Source organism: Mchenga conophoros, linkage group LG14 (assembly GCF_057382185.1).
Source record: "Mchenga conophoros isolate Kocher_MC1m ecotype Shallow Benthic linkage group LG14, M_conophoros_male_GT1.1, whole genome shotgun sequence".
NCBI lineage: Eukaryota > Metazoa > Chordata > Actinopteri > Cichliformes > Cichlidae > Mchenga > Mchenga conophoros.
Genome location: NC_140539.1, coordinates 21,647,563 through 21,665,608, shown reverse-complemented (window position 1 = coordinate 21,665,608; position 18,046 = coordinate 21,647,563). Strand labels below are relative to the sequence as shown.

Sequence of the window (18,046 nt, the reverse complement as noted above, 5' to 3'; positions counted from 1 at the left end):
CAATGAGGCTGTACTCATTCTTTCTTTGTCTTCTAAAAGACAAAAAAAGCAACTTATACAATAATATTTGCATCAACTTTGGGCTTTAATTAGTACTAGTCAAACTCCAAATGTTTACACTTTATTAGTACTTTACTTTCAAACCTTAAGTCGGAGAACTAGATAGTTTTCTTTTTGCTTCTTTAGCAATTTTGACCAAATGAGTCTGATTCGAGATAAGAAGCGTTCCACCCAGAGCGCGTTAACTGTACGAGTTTAATTTGATCACATTTTGGTAATTTCTGAAAACTTGAAACCATTTCACATGACAGTTCAGTTAACCTACCCTATTTCCAGAATATGATGCGGCTGCCTCGTGCAATAATATTTGTTGTTGAGTCTTGGCAGGCAAAGTAAATTTCCCAGCTGCTCCTGCGCCGGCAGCCAGGTGGGCCAGCGATGATGGTGAAGTTGGCATGACTTTGTCCGTGTTCTGGCCGAGGCACCAACACTAATGCTCAGAGGAGGTGAGAGAGGCAGGTGAGGGGTGAGAGGGGAGGAAAAATGAGCGATGAGGGTACAGGCTGACAGGCAGAAAGTAAATGAGACAGAAAGGGCACGCAAGAGAAAAATAGGACAGAAAGAAAAGAGGCAAAGACAAAGCTGTAAAATCAGAAACGGTAAAATTATAATCTGCACAGAAAATAACAGCCGGGACTCTGTTTTTTTCATTCCTGTTCTACCAGACCTAATATTAAAGGCAATGACAATGACCTCCACCCATATTTCTGACTGAAACGACTAATCATTTCATTTTAAGACACAGGGTAATCCTGTTCCACAGTGGGTCTTGTGTAATGAGCTAGATGAAGAAGTACAGCACAAAGAACTCCTTGGCTTGCAGTTTAACGTGAACATGTTTCTGGGGGAGTACTCTCCAGATGGTGTGAACACCGGGGTTAATCTGTAAAACACTATCAATCTGGATATATACAAATAGATAATGCGACTCAACCTGTTCTTTTGAATGCCGGCTGCTTTCTTCTCTCTCCAGGAGCATCAAATGATGACACTGTTTCCTGCTGGAGTGGATTACAGCAGTTTGCTGTTTGGAGGATCGGTTCCCATTTTTTTATGATACTGGGCTACAGCAGCTGTAGGACCTCTGACTGATCTAGCAACCACCAGCCAGTGTGCCTGCGTGTCTTCATCTGCATGCATTCCTTTTTTATTCATACTTGTGTGTTTGTGTGTTTTTGTGAGAGCTTATGTGAAAGCATTGATGGGGTTGGTCCCATCCCCTGCTGCCCGCTTTCCTGGCTCTGTACACAATCATACACAACAAGCCCACCACCATTTATGGTGGTTTAGCGGGGGCACAAACCCTTTCCAAAACAAACACACTGCAGCACAGACTGACTCTACAGTCCAGCCGCTCTCTCTCTCCAGCTCCCCCTAGCCTCTGTGGACTGGCCCTCATTTTCTGCATGGAGCTCAATGACAGCAGCACGCCGGTTAATTGGAGGAAGCTGTAAAATGAGTAATTATTGCAGTTTGGATTAGGCAAGCTGTTGCCTGTTACTGCTAGGCTCTGTTGTGTGAGAGCATGTGAGAATGCAGAAGAGGGTGCTATAAAAGCTGCACAAGCCTTTCGGTGTCCTGCGTATTTGTATGTGTTTGTACGTGCGACATGCACATGGTGAGCTGCAAACTCTCCTGGTGACTTCTTGGAAGGAAGAATATTGCTCATTAAGCTTTTTAATGGAGGCTTTAAATCACGTCTTTAGCGTGGAAGCCACCTGAGGGGTGGGCGGAGGAAAGGGAGGAAGAAATAGAAACTGTTGAGGTGGTGGCTGAAAGAGACCATGATGCTGGAAGTCAGTTAAGAGCATGTTAGACCTGCACACGCTGGCCATGAGTGGGAAAGACTAAAGGCCAACTGCAGCATGACTTGAGGCAAATTGTTCTCATTATTGAGTCCAAAGCTGCTTGGCACAGTTTGCGTGCAAGATTTGACTTTGACAGTTATACACGGGCGTGTGTGTGTTTTCGTTTAAAAGGCTTCCAAGGTTGCTGTGTATTGGTATTTGAGCTGAGCGGAAACTGCTTCAGCTTTTCAAAGGTCAAAGAACAACAAAAGAATTTGAAGCGCTCTGTTAGTGACTGAAACTCTCCTTTGTTTTCATGACTCATACCATAAACATAACTCAAAAACATGTTGTGAAATGGAGTTCTTTCCTTTCACTGTTAAAACTTATGGGACAGAAACGGGCGGTGCTGTGGTGCTGTGGTTAGTAACCGTCACCTCACACCAACAAGATCGTGGAGTGGAGTTTACATGTTCTCCCACTGTCTGTGTGGGTTATCACTGGGTCCTCTTAACTTCCTCCCACAGTACAAAGACATGCATGTTAAGTTAATTGGTGATTCTAAATAGACCGTGGTTGTCTTTGTGTGTTGACCCTGTGAGAGATCGCCAACCTGTCCTGGGTGTGCCCCACCTTTACCACCCTGAATTGCATAAATAGAAGAAAATGGATGGATGGTAACAGAAACACCACCAGCCCGAGCATCTGCACAAGCTGGTAACCCCGAGTAACTTCCCCAACTCATGCCTTTCTAATCGGGGCAGATTACGTACGATTGGGCAAAAGGAGTGATGTGAATGATCCAAATATATGGAACCAATTTCTTTTTTTGTTGGCACAACAGTCAAATTTATTTTGATTATTTTGCCTCATTTCGCGCAGTTTCATGTGTGGCAGCCACTATTCAAACCATTTGTTTTGCTGATGTAAATAAACAGTCCTCGGTTGCTGTGCGCCTTCCTTTATCTTGGATATTGATTTTCTTTTTTTTTTTTTATCCTTTTGTTTTTTTGGTTCTTCATCCCGCCGAACATATAGTGAATCTTTGCGAGATCATCAATAAACTGTTAAATCATCCAGACCAGCCTCCATAGACCTTTTCCAATTTCCTGTATTATCATTCGAACATTTACAGCCAGATTGCTTTTTTAATAAACTATAGTCCCCGTGTGTCCTTGTGCCAAGGTCTTTAAAGATGGAGCGAGGCAACGGAAGTGATGAAGTAAGAGGAGGCTCTTTTTATCCTCATCTGCTTCCCTTTATCTGAGGGGAATGCTGAGTGCCTGGAATACCCTAGACGCATAAAGGCACATGCTTTCACTCTCGGACACGCACACGTACTGAGTGGGCACCACTTCAATTTGCATGGAGCTATTTGAGCTGTGTTATTTACACAAATACCTCCCCCCGTTAAAGGGTGGATGTGCTCGTACAATTTCTTTCCGTTTTCTATTGGATTTATTTATTTTCTGTCAGCACTGCTCCTGCGTTTATTATGGCAATCTGCTTTTTACCTCCCCTCCCCTTTTCTTTGCTCCCAACCCATCTCTCAGAACACTATTACTCTAGCTGCCCCCGCTGCTGCAGATGCAGATGTACTCAATTCAATTTCCATCCACTGCTGCAATGTGAGGGAGAGGGACAGGTACGGGGGAGAGAGGATTGGGGGGGGGCTGACAGATTCAAGACTGCCTCCACCCTTTTTTTTTCCTTTCCTTGAAGGGCATTATCATAGGGGCCTGGTGTAGCTCAGCACACCATGACGTGGCTTGGATCTCTTTTTCTGCCTCAGGCTCCAGCGGAGATGAGTACATCTTAACCAGGTCTGATAGACATACATGGTCTAAATACACAAGGACCACTGCTAGATCTGCTGCCACTAAGGTTAGAGTATGTTTACAAAGTGAGGCAGGCCTCTGATCTCCTGCAGCTGTGCGACTCAAGCATGTGTGTGTCCACATAAGAGGGAACGCTCATATCTTATTTTGTAGCAGCGCATTTACACCAAGTCTAGCTGTTTTAATAGAATAAAGGACCTCAAAATGTTCTCTTTAAATAAGGTGTTCTGGTGCTGTATATTTCCTGGCCCAACTTTTGCTCCTGGGTCTTTATTTGGCTCAAAACCTGATCTGACAGGGATGTCAAACTCCTTTTACATCGTTGGCCGCACACAACCCACTTTGATGTCAAGTGGGTCGTACCAAAGAAACTCCCCTTTCTTTTAACTACGCGTTAACTACCCATTGTAAAAAGATGAGTTTTCTATTGTAGATAGTTTTAGTTTTACTGTAATTATTATTTCCTTACTTTAGTGTAGTATGAGCCATTGGGGGGAGGTCTTATCAGTAGGAAAAGTTAGAAGACTTCCAAAGTTAATGCCCCCCTTCACATTTTACAATGCCATCCAGTGAGCCAGATTGGAGTGTTTTTGCTAGGCCCATTCTGGTCCCGCGGGCCTTGTGTTTGACACCCCATTCTTCAAAATCCATAAATAACTTGTGAAATTTCAAATCCATGAGAACGGCTCTCCAGACAGGAACAAATATGGCAGCAAAGCAAGTATGTGGTATTCGTTTGAGCTAAAGCTGCTATTTGCAAGCAGGGGAAAACACATTGTTGTGGTATAAATCTCACGTTTCTTTGCCAGTATGCAATGCAGCTGCATTATTTCACTGTAAAATAAAATTGGCCCTGAAATATTGCCGAGCATCTCTGATGAGTGGATCCAAGATCCTGCCGGAAGGGCTTTTCTTAAATGTATCTTACTATATGTGTTGCAAACTATATCCTAGTATCTGTCACGGCTGGCGGAGGGAGCCGTGTGGTGTGGAGGAAAAGGAGGACCCAAGATGCAGCAAACTGATGATACGAGTGATGTTTTATTTACAAAGGTGGTGGTGACAAAAACAGGCAACGAGGTATGAGTACTTTACAAACAGAAACCTAAACTGGGAGAAACTAAGTGACAAACCTGAGACCATACAAAAGGGGTGCGGGGCAGAGAGACGCAGAGACAGGAACACCATAGAACGCAGAGGTAGACGGATGAATGCAGTGATACATGGATGAACGCAGACGAGCCGACGAGGAGCACAGGCAGACACCAACTATAAATACACACACCAGGTAATGAGGAAATGGCACACAGGAGGGGACACAGCTGGAACTTAATGGGCATAACGAGACACAGACCTACAAAGTAAAACAGGAAATCTAGAACCCGAACCGGACACAAGGGGGGAGGACACAGAATAACTAGAACAGAGGGAAATAGTCACAAAACACAAAACGCTGGGTCAACGACCCAGGACCATGACAGTATCAGCATTCACAAGCAACGCAGGACCAAATATTTGTTCTTAGCATCAAACTGCTATAGCTGGGTTTGTGTGTGTGTGTGTGTGTGTGTGTGTGTGTGTGTGTGTGTGTGTGTGTGTGTGTGTGTGTGTGTGTGTGTGTAGTTTTTTAAACATCCTGTTGTTCGTTTCATTGTTGTTGTTGTTTTGAGGGAATTTTTGTGAAGACTAAAAGTATACGTTATTTTTTCCCCCAGGACATTTAGATGTTTAAATCCTCCTTGTCAAATTTTAAATTAAATTTGTGATTTTTAGCAAACACTTTCCTTTTTATCACTTCCTCAAACAACCCTTTGCATGCTTTCTTCATTTTTTTTAACAATCAGTCCTCCCCAGAGTAGCTCCTTCTTTTTATGTTGCTTTAATCTCACCAGCATTAGTGATGCTCTCTGATCAGCGCACACTGACTTTTATTTTTTTTATCATACCACCATGTAAACTTAGAGGAAAGGTTTGGAAAAGCCTTTTAGTGTAGGGGGAGAAAAAAGTGCCCTGGTGTAGGAACCTGTTACATAAAGTTTAGTTACAGTAGAAAAGCTACATGGCCTCTTGCTAATGTCACTAAACTGTGGATTGGTTACGAGCGGCTTCGTCCCCTCTAGTTTATTGCGCACAAAGCTGTCTCTGTTATGAGCGCTGCACACAGTCCTGGAGGTCAGAGAAGCTATGAATTCTAAGAGAAAACTACTTGTCTGCTAGCAAGTCTTTTTCTTATTACATTTCTCCTCATTTCATTTTCATTTCATTTTCTTGAGTGTGGATGAATGCTAATCGCAAGTCACAAATGTAATTTAATGTATCACTTTTGAAGTGTGATTAGAATATCTGGCCTAACATGAATGGGTTCGTGCTGATCTGTGCACCGAGCGTGTGTGCACACTGTATAAAACTACAAGACTAACTCTATCTGACGTGCTTATTTCTTTCTCTTGCACTCACACACACATACACGCAAGGATGTAGCACACTTGGAGACTGTGTCGGATTTATGATACAGCTGTTGATTTAAATGCCTGGGACAGGGGGAAGCTAGGCAGCATTGTTTACAAGCCACATTTGTTGTCTTTTGACATATTCTCCCTCTGGATATTTTTACTTTCACTATTTTTTTTGGCAAGATTCGTCAGAAACCTTGAAGGAATTCTTCAGCATCTCAAAGATAAGATTTAAAACATCTGCACCCACCCCCTGAGTACAAGAAACAAGTTCCAGGCACATTTGGTGGCACCATTCAAAGCAAGGCATTCTGAATTGTAAGCAATCAAATGCAAAATCAGTGCAATCCTCCTGAATCTTCTCAAAATGTTCTTCCCCGTGCTGAATCAGTGACTGCATATTGAAATTCATATTGAATTTGTGGAAGAAGAGACTCACACACCCGCATCCTTTGTGTGTGTCTCCCATTCTAGCCTTTGTTTGGTCTCTGGGAGACGTACAGCAGTCCCCTTTCCTCTTTTGTTTTTCTCAGTTTGCACTTTGCAGGCTGGAGATGGGGAATAGATCAAAAGCAGAATGGATGAGCTGTTTTGCAAGATCCCCAGTCTTAACGGATTTCAAGGCTGGGTGAGGCTGTGTATGTGTTGCTTGGCTGCGTGTGTGTGAGTGTGTGTGTGTCTGTAATATGCATGTACATGCAAATTTACGTGTTTGTGCCTGGGTGCCTATGTGCCTATGTGCCGACAAGTTTGCCGCTGTGTCTAAGTTTTTATCGGTCTACCCAGCGCACCCTTGAATTCCAGAATCTCAATATACTCTAATGTAGGTGCAGAACAACCAACGATGCTTTGTAACTGTATAGGTATTGTTTCATTTGTTCTCTCTCCCGGGCATTCTCTGCTCTCCAGACAATCCCGGTGAATTCTTCAAAGCAGTCTCATTTGATATCATACTCACATTCTACGTGATCGCTGTGCTTTTTTTTTTTTTTTTAGTATTTTGTAACTTTTTGTAAAAGTCAGTATAACATTGACATTTGCTCTACTGTACCTATTTACAGTATATGCTTCCTTTAAACTTTTTTAAGCGAGTAAGCCTAAAAATATCTCTATGAATCCATGTGAAAAAGAAAGTTTTCAGAAGACTGTGATAACTAAGCACACCCCATGGTTCAATAGCTTGTAGAACCACCTTTAGTAGAAATCAGTAAGGGATAAATAAGGGTATACAGAAGTGGGTTTAACACCTGCAAGGTACCCAGGTCCCGTGGCTGCTGCAAAACAAGACAAAGACTGAATCATCAAGTTGTGTTTGGTTCATTCAAACATGGCACTGTGTGTTACTGCCAGAAAAGTCCACTTTGGTTTCATCTATCCAAAGTGAACTTTGTTCCAGAAGTCTTGTGGTTTGTTCAGACGCAGCCTTGTAGACCTAAGCTGTGTTGCCATGTCGTGTTCTGGCAACCCTTCCAAACAAGAAAGGTTGTTCAGTCAATTTCTGATTGAAACCTCTAATGAACTTCAACATTTAAGATGCTGACTGAGCACTGTAGAGTAAGTAGCTCTCGGGGTTTTTTTGCAGTTTTTCTGAGCTTTGCACCATCTGATCTTGGATTGAATTTGCTGGGATGGGCGCTCGTGGTAAGATTTTGGCTCCAGACTAGCAAACTGTCAAAACCTGTGCTTTTGCTCACACTTTCTGATGATCGATCACATAAGTGTTAAAGTGATTATCATCACTTACCATCTTAAATACTATGGAAGTACTAAGGGTGTACTTCTTTTTTCACAGGACTGTATATATGACACAAAAATGAAAGAAATATCTCTAGCAATACAGTCGATCCTACTGTCAAGCTTCCCGCTTCTACTCCTCCGTGCTTCTCCTCACTAAAACCTAAGTCACAACCTCAACCATGAATGTGTTTAATCATTTATGCTTCAACTTATTAAGATATATTTCAAAAGTGTGCTATGTTCACCTCATAAAAAATGCAGGACATAAAAACATTGCTTAATTTTTTTATGTCCTTCATTAAGCAGACTCTAAAAATCCCACTTATATATGAACCTGTAAAGTCTCAAATCTGCTAAAATTAAAATTATTTCTCTTGAATAACCGTTAAATAGTAGGTTGTCAAAGGAAACAGGCAGGTTGAGAGTGTGTTGCTGCTGCAGTAGTTGTGCAGAGGGAAAGACCTGCGAAATTTCCCATGGGAACGGATGCTTTATCTCCATAACTCCAGATAACATAAAATCTCCACTCATATTGTTCTCCTTCACTGCTTTTGCACAAGAGTGATAATCTGGAAAAGAGCTGGCTCACAAGCTGAGATTGCAGCACACAAAGGTCTGAATCCATCCCCATTGTTTTGGTACCTCTCTGCTGATGTGATCATTAGCGATGAAGACATTTGGGCAGTCCGTAGTGTCTGGGTGCACAGCCTGAGCAGGGACTGTTGCTGCCGGGGCATCCATTGTTTGTTTAATTCTCTACAGGGGATGTACCACTTGGAGAGTATGCAGCACTGCTTTGAAGATCTGCTCTGCAAACTGAAGGAGCTCGTCTCCAACCCTGAGCTTGTGTCTCATTACGACTACTGAACTAGCAATGGCATTATTCATCACAATGCCAAATAATGAGTTTGCAAACAGGCTCGGGAATGAATTACCAAATCTTTAATAACACGATGCATTTGTTTGTGTTTGGAAGTAATAAAAAAAAATACCACAAGTCGCAGTTTATGCGATTATGAAACAACAGACTTTAAAAATGTAACCAGATTGACTTTTTCATCACTTTTCCCTCACTGCCAGAGATTAGAGAGTTCTTGACCAGAAATAAATAACAGCTAGAAGTGCCACAGTTTGTAGCTCCTTTTCATCACTTGGCAACAGAGTCACGACTGTGTGGTTTACCCAGTCCTCTCTTTAATGTATGGCATATCCAACCACCTACACCACCACCTGTGTCTGTCTAGCCCCTGAAGTTTGCCTACGGCACCACCCTGATTAGTCGCTTTCCTGCTGATGATGAGTCATACGGTAGAAAGCTTGTGTAAGAAAAAAAAAGGGAAAAAAAGAACTTTTCCCACTCACTATTCCACAGAGAAAACATGCATAACAGTTGCACACACAAACACAGAACGCCGGTACTTCGTTTGAACAATGCAATTGTTGTGAAGCAGAGTGAGCACGCTCTAAATATAACTACCCGCTGTTTTTACCAGCAGCTAGTTGCTGATTCAACTGGTGGAAATGTCCGCTGATAGGCAGAAACTGCATCTACTTCAGCATATTTTCTTCAGGCCTAGATAGCAAAATACTGCCATGTAAGTCCATCTCCTGCGAGAATACTTTGCATCCGCAGTACAGACATGAGGATAGTCCTATTCGTCAGCCCCACACCCGCGAGTACGCAGCCACACATTTCAGTGTCGTCCCAAACTAATTTGCACCGCTGTGACACCTGAGTGCTTTAGCCTCGGTGTAAGTGGGCTGTATGACATTATGCTTGATAATGGTACTATTGCTTCTCTCATATATGATGGATGTGTCTGTCACGGCACAGTCTCGCTACACCCTATTGGATGCAGCATTTTTCTGACAGGAAAATCAGCCAATGCTGACGCTTCAGTGAGCAGCCACCCTAATCTTTTCCTCGTGCTGTAATTCCAGGTTCCAGAATGAACCGTGGGTAAACCCTCACAGGACGTGTCCTTCCACTGTGTCAGAGTGTCGTTGTCAGTCTCTCTGTGTGTCTCTCTTCCTCTCAGCGTGCACACACACACACACTCAAACACAAACTTTCTCTCTCTTTTTAGTCTCCCTGTTGCTGTCGCTTTTTCATGTTCTGGCTCCCTAGGTGGCTGCTTCTTATACTTTCTCATTGATATTTTTTTTTCTTTCCATTCGCCAGTATCACCACACCCACTCAGTAAGTGATTGACATTCCCATGCATCTTTTTATGTGTCTCTCTCTCTCTCTGTGTCTTCTCCTTGTGCTCTTACCCAATCCCTTCTCTCTTACATCCTGTTCTTCCTCATTTCTGGTGCAGGCTTTTCATCAGCAGCCCGAATTTAGCCTGAATTTATTTCCTAGAGTCACTGGATGCACTGTGCAGTATTAATTTATAGTAACTGCAGTGCAAATACCAAATTAATGGCACAGCATATGAGAAACATCAGGATACAGCCCCTTGTGTTGCACACAAACAGTCTGGTGAATGGCAATGAGCTGTTTCCTCTCTTCACGATAAAAGCTTGTGAGTCTAATGGCTTCTTGGGTTGTGCTGTGTGTATAACGACGTTTTATGCAATGGTTCAATATTGTTACTTCATCGGGATTCATGCAATGGTTAGGGATCCCTCTGGTTTACAGTTTACTCAGCTTACACACTTATTAGAAAATGCATATTGAGGGAAATGACACGTAAGGTTACTGATGTTCTCTCTTGGCCTGCAGATTAATAGCAGACTGTGGTGCTCACTGATTAATACTTCATCACTTTAATTAGTTATTTATTAGCATCTCTCTAACTTTTAGACACTTTGCTCTCATCTTTTCATCCAGTTTATACCAAATAATGAGAATCTACCATTTTTTGCTGCATAAACCAATAGTAAAGTGTAATGTATAGCAAAATGTCTCAAGAATAATTACAGCATTAAATGTTTTCAGCATCTTTGTTAAATGTCACAGTGTGTTTTGAGTTCCTGCTTACATTAGCTAATGCATGCATATGCCTTCTTCTGAAATCTGACTCACAGGGAGCACATCTCCACTTTATCTCCTCCTAGCGTTAGCAGAGTCGAGGGGAGGGCCACCAAACGGCCAGTTCCTGCGCTTCCAGCATATGTTTGTTCTCCCTTCCTGGCTACCTCTCCCCCTGCTCATCTGCTACTCTCACTCTCCACCTACACTTCCTGGGCCAGAGTCACGGTGCCACCTCATCCCATTACCCTCTTAGTCACCCCCATGCTCAGACCTTTCGTGACACCTGCTGAGCCTAGCCAAGCCAGAGACTCCCACATCCCACCACCTCCACGGGCTCTGACAGCTGATTGTGTACGCTGATTGCTGAGCAGCATATTTCACTGGCCCCTTTTTGGTCATGCTGCAGTATGTTCACATTTTCTCCCCCCTCTGTTTCTCGAGGCCATCAGTAGCAGAGTGTGCAGTGCGTTGGTGCGGGCAGTTTGGGTAGCTGTAGTCTATTTGTGAGAGCAAGGTGCTGTTTCTCCCCAACAAGTATACCAGAGGAAATGGAAGGCAAGATCTCTTTGATCATATACTCTCAAAGGAAATCTTTGAGTCTGGGAGCTCTCACTTCTAGTTTAGATATATATCACATCAGAATTCATTATCAGTGTTAGGAGAGTAGTTAAATGGCTTCCAAATGTAGCACAGATCAGCACGAATGGCCTGAAATCTCAAGAGAAATTTGGCAATTTAGCCTTGAAACAAACCAGGGCCAAGCTTGAAGAAGTCTGTTTATTGGATTTTTTTTAATCACACTTCAATCACTTTGACATCTCGTCCTCTCTCGTCTGACTCCGACCAGCAGGAATATTCTCAAGGGTTTTATTCCATGTTCAGCAATCAAAGCGCTCATTCAAGGAATGCGACTATATTTTGCCAACAATGTGTCACCGCTGAATTAGGTACTATATTTTCTCATTCACTCCTCCTACATAATATTTTTAATTAGGTGAAGCTGATTATTGTTTTGAGAGATATAATTTGTTTACAGCCTTTGAGAGGAGGTGCAATACTTTGTCACTGACAGAGTCTGAATCTAAACTGTTGTTTTTAGGAATATTTATTCAAATCCTGAAAGCGCCGTCTTTTCCCCTAACTAACAGTTACACAGTGTTTTAACAATAAATGACTGTGTGGAAACATCGCAGGCAGGATGAGCTTGAAAAGCTCTTAAATTATCTCTCACATATTAAATCTAAACCACAGATAACCTGCGTCAGTAAAAATTACACCAACTGAAAAAAAAAGGATCGCATCATCTCGTTTTTTGATTTTAGGATTACCTTCTGCATGCAAACGTCAGTCATATGGATGAAATGACAGTTTGTGAAATAAATGTCACGAGTATCACAACATTACTCCCATAGTAAGTACAGGAAGAAAGTAAATTGTCAAGTTTAACAACGCTTCTAATGCAGAACCTTGGATTTTCTTTTTTCACTTTTTAATTTAACAGCTTAGAGAACCCAAGAAAATCCTTCACCATAGTTTTCCATGTCTGTCCCAGTAAAGCAGTGCAGCATGAGGCTGATTTACAAACCTTTGTAGAGACTCTCCTCATAGAGTTCAGGATTGGCAACCTTGAGTCGAGTAAATAAATGAACGAGACAGGAGATGGCAGAAACAGATTGAAAGGAAAGACACCGTGTGAGGTGGAGGTGTGAAGTCCCACTCAAGCTGTAATGAGAATGTGGCTGTGTGCCATAGGATTTGCCGGTAATTGCTTAAATGAATGCATTCTGTTGCCTCTTGATTGAGCACATGCCCTGTGTGCACTCCTCCAGGAGCCACGAGTGTTATTTCTGTTTCTCTCTCGGTCGTCTCACTAACTTTTGCCGTCACACAGTCTCAGGCTGTGGCGATCCGTCCACTGCTTTTTGTCTGGCCCAAATCTTTTATGAAGGTCACACTGAGTCTCCTTTAAAGACAAGACACAGAGTGGGAGAATTAGGCATAGATTGTTTCTGTTGCCCTTTCCAACTGATGGTCTTAGTAGGTGATCTGTTTGCATGTGTGTGTGTGTGTGTGTGTGTGTGTGTGCGCGCGCGCGCGCGTGCACGCTCACGTTGCAGATTGGCCTGTGGCACTCTGAAGATGGACTGTCCATGGAGAGAAAGCTTCCATCTATCAATGTGACGGACACCCTCTTCAACACGACTCTTATCATCACAACAATACTGGTAAGGACTGTATGCGCACTGACACACACACACGCATCAGTATTCTGTGCCATTTTATTAGCTCAGCTCAGACTGATCTACATGTGGCTGACATTCTCTAGTTGACAGACAATTACCATATCAAAAAGCCATTTTGTGTTTTCACTTCCACACTCAGTCCTTTTGGGATCAGAGGATCTGATGCTGCTCAATTGTTTTGCCCTGAGTACCGAGTGTTTCAGCAGGAGCTAATAATTTACCATGTCAGCCATCCTCAGCCTTTGTTGTAAATATAGACCCTGTGAGCACTAGTTCTCACTACTCTAACTACTTGTTTTGAGGGGGGTGCGGTGCCAGTTTCGAGCAACTTCCTTTATCTGCTTTGTTCAATCATCACTCATCAGAATCCTTAAACAGTTCAGAAAGAAAAACACATATTTCCTGCAATGAAAACATTCATTATACACTTGATGTGGACTATTTTTAATCAGTGCTTGAGTAAATCAAGTGTCTGGTTCATTATTCACTTATTTAATCAATTAATTGATTAAACACAAGTAAATTATATAAAAACAAAAAAAGCAAGGAAACTAGTTTCTCTCAGTGCTCTTGCTCTGATTGTCGTTATTTCACAAATGGCCAAACACATTTCAAAATGACTAATCACAAAAATTCTGTGAAACTCACAAGTTTTTTTGGCCGACAAATTAGACAAGTCTTGTATTAGTAGAGCTAAAACATGCTTTAGGCAAACTGTCTCACGCTGTTATAGCTCAGTAAAACATCTAGTGCTGAAACACCCAGCTGAGAAACATGTAAGTACAATTCACCTTACTAGAATCTTTGCAGGCAGCTGTTGAGCAACAGCAAAGTCCAAGAAAAAAAACAGTTGAATAGAAGCGATTAAATGTAACTGCATTAATATAAATACTGCAGGGTTAAAGATGGCATTAGGAGCACGTGAGAAGGTGGATGCTGGGAAAGCAGGGGAAAAGCTTGAGTTACTGCAGGGCAGACTGGAATCGTCTCTATGGAATGACAGACTTCGCAAACAGAAAACAGATTTAATAAACTAGAGAATGAGCTTTGACATGTGGCATTTTGTCCAGCCATATCTTAAGGCGAAAAGAGTTTATAGCTTGTCTGCACGGACACGCTTGAAGGTGCGGAAAATGCCTGCAATCATGGCCCGACTACCCTCGCTATCTCTCTCCAAAAGTTCTGTCCCCTCTGCATTTTTGTCGTCTCGTTGCAATGATCTGTAAATGAGGATATTGGTAAATATTTGCAGTAAGTTACAAATGATTATATACTTCTAAGCATATATAAATATATATTTCTAAGCATAAATGACAATCCAACAATACAAATCTAACATAAGTCTCTCCATAAAAGCATTTAAGATGCGCTTAGTTGCACGGTAAATAAATAAAAGATTAGCTGTGTGGGGAAAAAGGTTTGTCAAAAAGACCTAGAGACAGAAGTTTAACTGATGCACTTTTTGCCACTTGGAGACTCGAGGAAGTGGGCGGCATAAGTCAGGCTGTCTGTCAGGCGCAGTGGCCCGTGGACATGGGATGGACTCAAGCGCAGATTCAAAACCGGAGGCCAGGGGTGAGGTGTAACGAAAAGAGACTTTATTTTTACAATGCTCAGAGGCTAACAGAAAGTGCAGACTAGAATCAATGAACATAAACTAGATGTCTGAGGCGAGAGAAAAATACTGTGGTGAAAACTAGATGGCAGGGATAACTGGGTGCAGGTACTGGGCAGGGAAAACTGTGGCGGGCCCGGGCACTGAAACAGAGGACAGAGCAGTCAGGGGAATCCCACAGAGGGTTGCGAGTGAATCTAAAAAATAGTACACTGAGCTGTCTTACAAGCTTGCAGGTGGGGGTTGCGTGGAGGGGGGAGGCAGGAGAGGTCCAGGTGGGTGCTGCATGCAAGGCAGGGAGGCAGGCAGGAGAAAATGGCAGCTCCAAAACGGAGAGGGATTACCGGTGGCAGCAAACTGGTATCCAGGAGAGCTTGGTAGGTGGTTTTCAGAGGCTGACGAAAAAAACAGAGATACGGTTAATACACACGATTAGTCACCAAGGAACGGACGTGAGGCAGAGAACTGACTAAAGTTGGCAGATAATCTGGCGAAGACCAGTTGAGTGCGCCGGTCATAAATACTGCTGGTCCGATTGCCATCAGGTGAGGAACAACAAAGACTCCACCCAGTGGGGAGGAGCCGATGCTGTGGAAAACCACCCAGACCACGACACTGTCGCCTTCATACAGTTAACATATACGGCCTCTGCAGGTATGAGGGAGGATGCTTCAGCAATCTGAAAAGCACTCAACTTCAAACATGCTGAGTCTTATAATCTTCAAATGCCTCTGACTTTATCAACCCGTGGTTATTACATATGAGTATATCAACATGATTAGCAGTGAGTCATGCATAAAAATGGATGTCGCAGATTTCGCAGTAGATATTTCAAAAGAGGAATGGTGAACTGAAAAGCTGCAGGCAAAACCAGCAAAACCTTTCCCCGTGTCATTCATGTCATACAGTGTGCAGAATGCCTGAACTATGACATTTATTTAACAGTACAGAAGCTCAGTTGCTATTGCACATTTTGAACAGTGCTAAATTAACCTTCAGTAATTATATACCTACTTTAATTACTTGAGAGGATATTTAAGTCTTTTCCAAACCTTTTGAGAATAATGTACGGTTCTCTATAAGCACCCCTGTGTTGTATTTTCCAGCAGCTTTGATATTAATGCATGTTGGGGAACTCCAGAAGTGAAAAATAAGTCCAGGTTGAAACCGTCACAATGTTCCAAGAAGTAGGACCTAAATGCAACAGTTTTAATGGACTAAAGAGTTATGGTGCGTTCGTTTGACTACTACTGCTCATCACCTCTCCCAGGGTTTGGGTCCGCCAAGCGTTTATCTGAAGTTTGCTGTCATTTTTGAGTTTTCAGTCAGGACTTTGGACTGGAACACCCCTTCAAATCACACTTGTCATGGTCATTTTTCATTTGTGGACTTTCTAGTATTATTTATTATTTATTCTACACAGCAAAAACTCCAGTGTTAAATTAACACTGGAGTTTTTGCTGTGAATGTCAATTCTTAGTTTGCATCTCATCTCTGTGTGTTTTTAAAGCGTCACTTTGCCTTAGTTCTTTGTTGGTGTTGCATTGTCTATGAGTCTTCCTTCAACAATCCCCTGTTTGGATTTGGTTTTCTGCTGCCTGCTGGACTACCTGCTTCACCTTAACAAAGGTTCCCTTTTTGTTCTTTAAATTCTGAGCCTCAGATCTGCATTTTAGATCCACATTTTTCACAAAACACGTGACTTCCAACTCAGAAAGCTGGAGCAGGCCAAAAACACGAACTTTACCTGAGTTCAGCAGTTCACATAAACATAAGTAAAACTGTAAAATGCATATGTAAATGATATGTACTGCATATGAACTGTACACCCACTGTTTTCTATTTGAGACCATTTGTGTAAGTCATACACAAAGATCAGGCTCTAACCATGAATGTGCTACAGCTGTGTTTTTAAGTGCAAAAGAAATAAGAAAAAGAAATAGCATTGCACTGCACAGCAGACTGGTTGGTTGTCAGACTTTGTACTCCTGCATGAATTGGTGATCACTGAAAAATCTTTCAGTAACTTTTCCTTCAATAAATCGAAGTTTAAGGTGGTCGCTCAAAATTGGTATCCCCTTCATTTTTCCAGGCAATTGTAATAAAATGTAATTAACCATCAGCGACACTGACACTTTGTCACAATGTTGTCACAATGTTGTCACAATGTTGTCACAATGTTGTCACATAGTATGGGGTCGTTTATCAATCTGGTTTCAATAAAAATGGTGAGTTTTTGTAAAAAAAAATCAAAAATTCAGCTAGATCAGTAATTCTATCAATTATTCAAAAAAAGTTTCAAACTTTCCTGTATCTGTTAAAAGACAAACTGTCTATTTGTGCAAGATTTTGTTCGATTATCCAGGTAAGGAACGTTTCTGGGATGTCCATTTTAAGGTTGCTAGTCTTGATCTAGCAACCATAGCTTACTCAGCCACTGAAGTCGGTCAGAACAAATGTGCACCTGGATCCGTAGGACCAGTAAGGTAACCAGTCCCAACTACCTAACTAACTAACTATGCCTTTAGTTTGCTCAGCTGATTCAAATCAGAGCTCCTATGTTCAGCTTTTTAATAAACGTCCTTTTTTGAATAATATTGTGTGATCCTTTAATTAAAAAACAACTACTCTAACCTGTGAAAATGACAAAATACCTACTTTAGTGTGTTTTCTGCAAATTGGCCTCACCAAAATGGACAGACTGTCACATCAAATGTGTGATATCCACAGATATTCCACAGTGTCCTCTAATGTGGCAGTAACATGAATGTGTCCAACCAGCTGCTAGTGCTGTACCTTGCTAAGGAGCCAAACAAACGGTTATGTAATATAAATAATACAACATCATGTATTATTCCTGAACTTTTGTTTTATTACTTTTGCAGGTTGCGCTGTTTTGCTTGTGCTAATCTTGCATTTGTAGGTCAATTAATGTCGCTGCCTAGCTTTACTTCATGGCTTTAGTTTGCTTCAGTTATTCTGTGTTTTGTTGTCAAGTTTCCATCTCTGTGTTGGATGTTTGGTTATGTCCCATCTTTTTTCTGGTAGTTCTCCGTCTCTCCTTCATTGTGTTAAGCTTCCTTCTCTTGCTTCGTTACTCTGATTTAGTTCAGGTGTGTTTAGGTCCCCATTAGCCCTTAGTGAGTTTCAGCGTGGTTATATTTAATAAAGGTTCTGCTTTCATTCTTTCAATCATGTGCCCACATGCCTGTGCCTCCTGTGCCTGACTCATGACTTTCAACTGGGAAAGTCAGAGCATCCCCAGTAACCCTGACTTCACAGTCCAAGATAGCATTAGCTCACAAAACATTAGTAAAACTCTAAAACTTGCTA

At 42.0% G+C, this 18,046-nt stretch overlaps 1 protein-coding gene across 2 annotated transcripts in view; it reads left to right on the top strand.

The window, feature by feature from the left end:
* Positions 1–18,046, top strand: part of grik4 (glutamate receptor, ionotropic, kainate 4) — a 378,192-nt gene that overhangs the window by 324,551 nt on the left and 35,595 nt on the right. For both annotated transcript variants that reach the window (XM_085243381.1, XM_085243380.1), the window contains exon 12: positions 12,973–13,080. In XM_085243381.1, the coding sequence (XP_085099507.1) occupies positions 12,973–13,080 (108 nt within the window). The remainder of the gene's footprint in view (positions 1–12,972; positions 13,081–18,046) is intronic.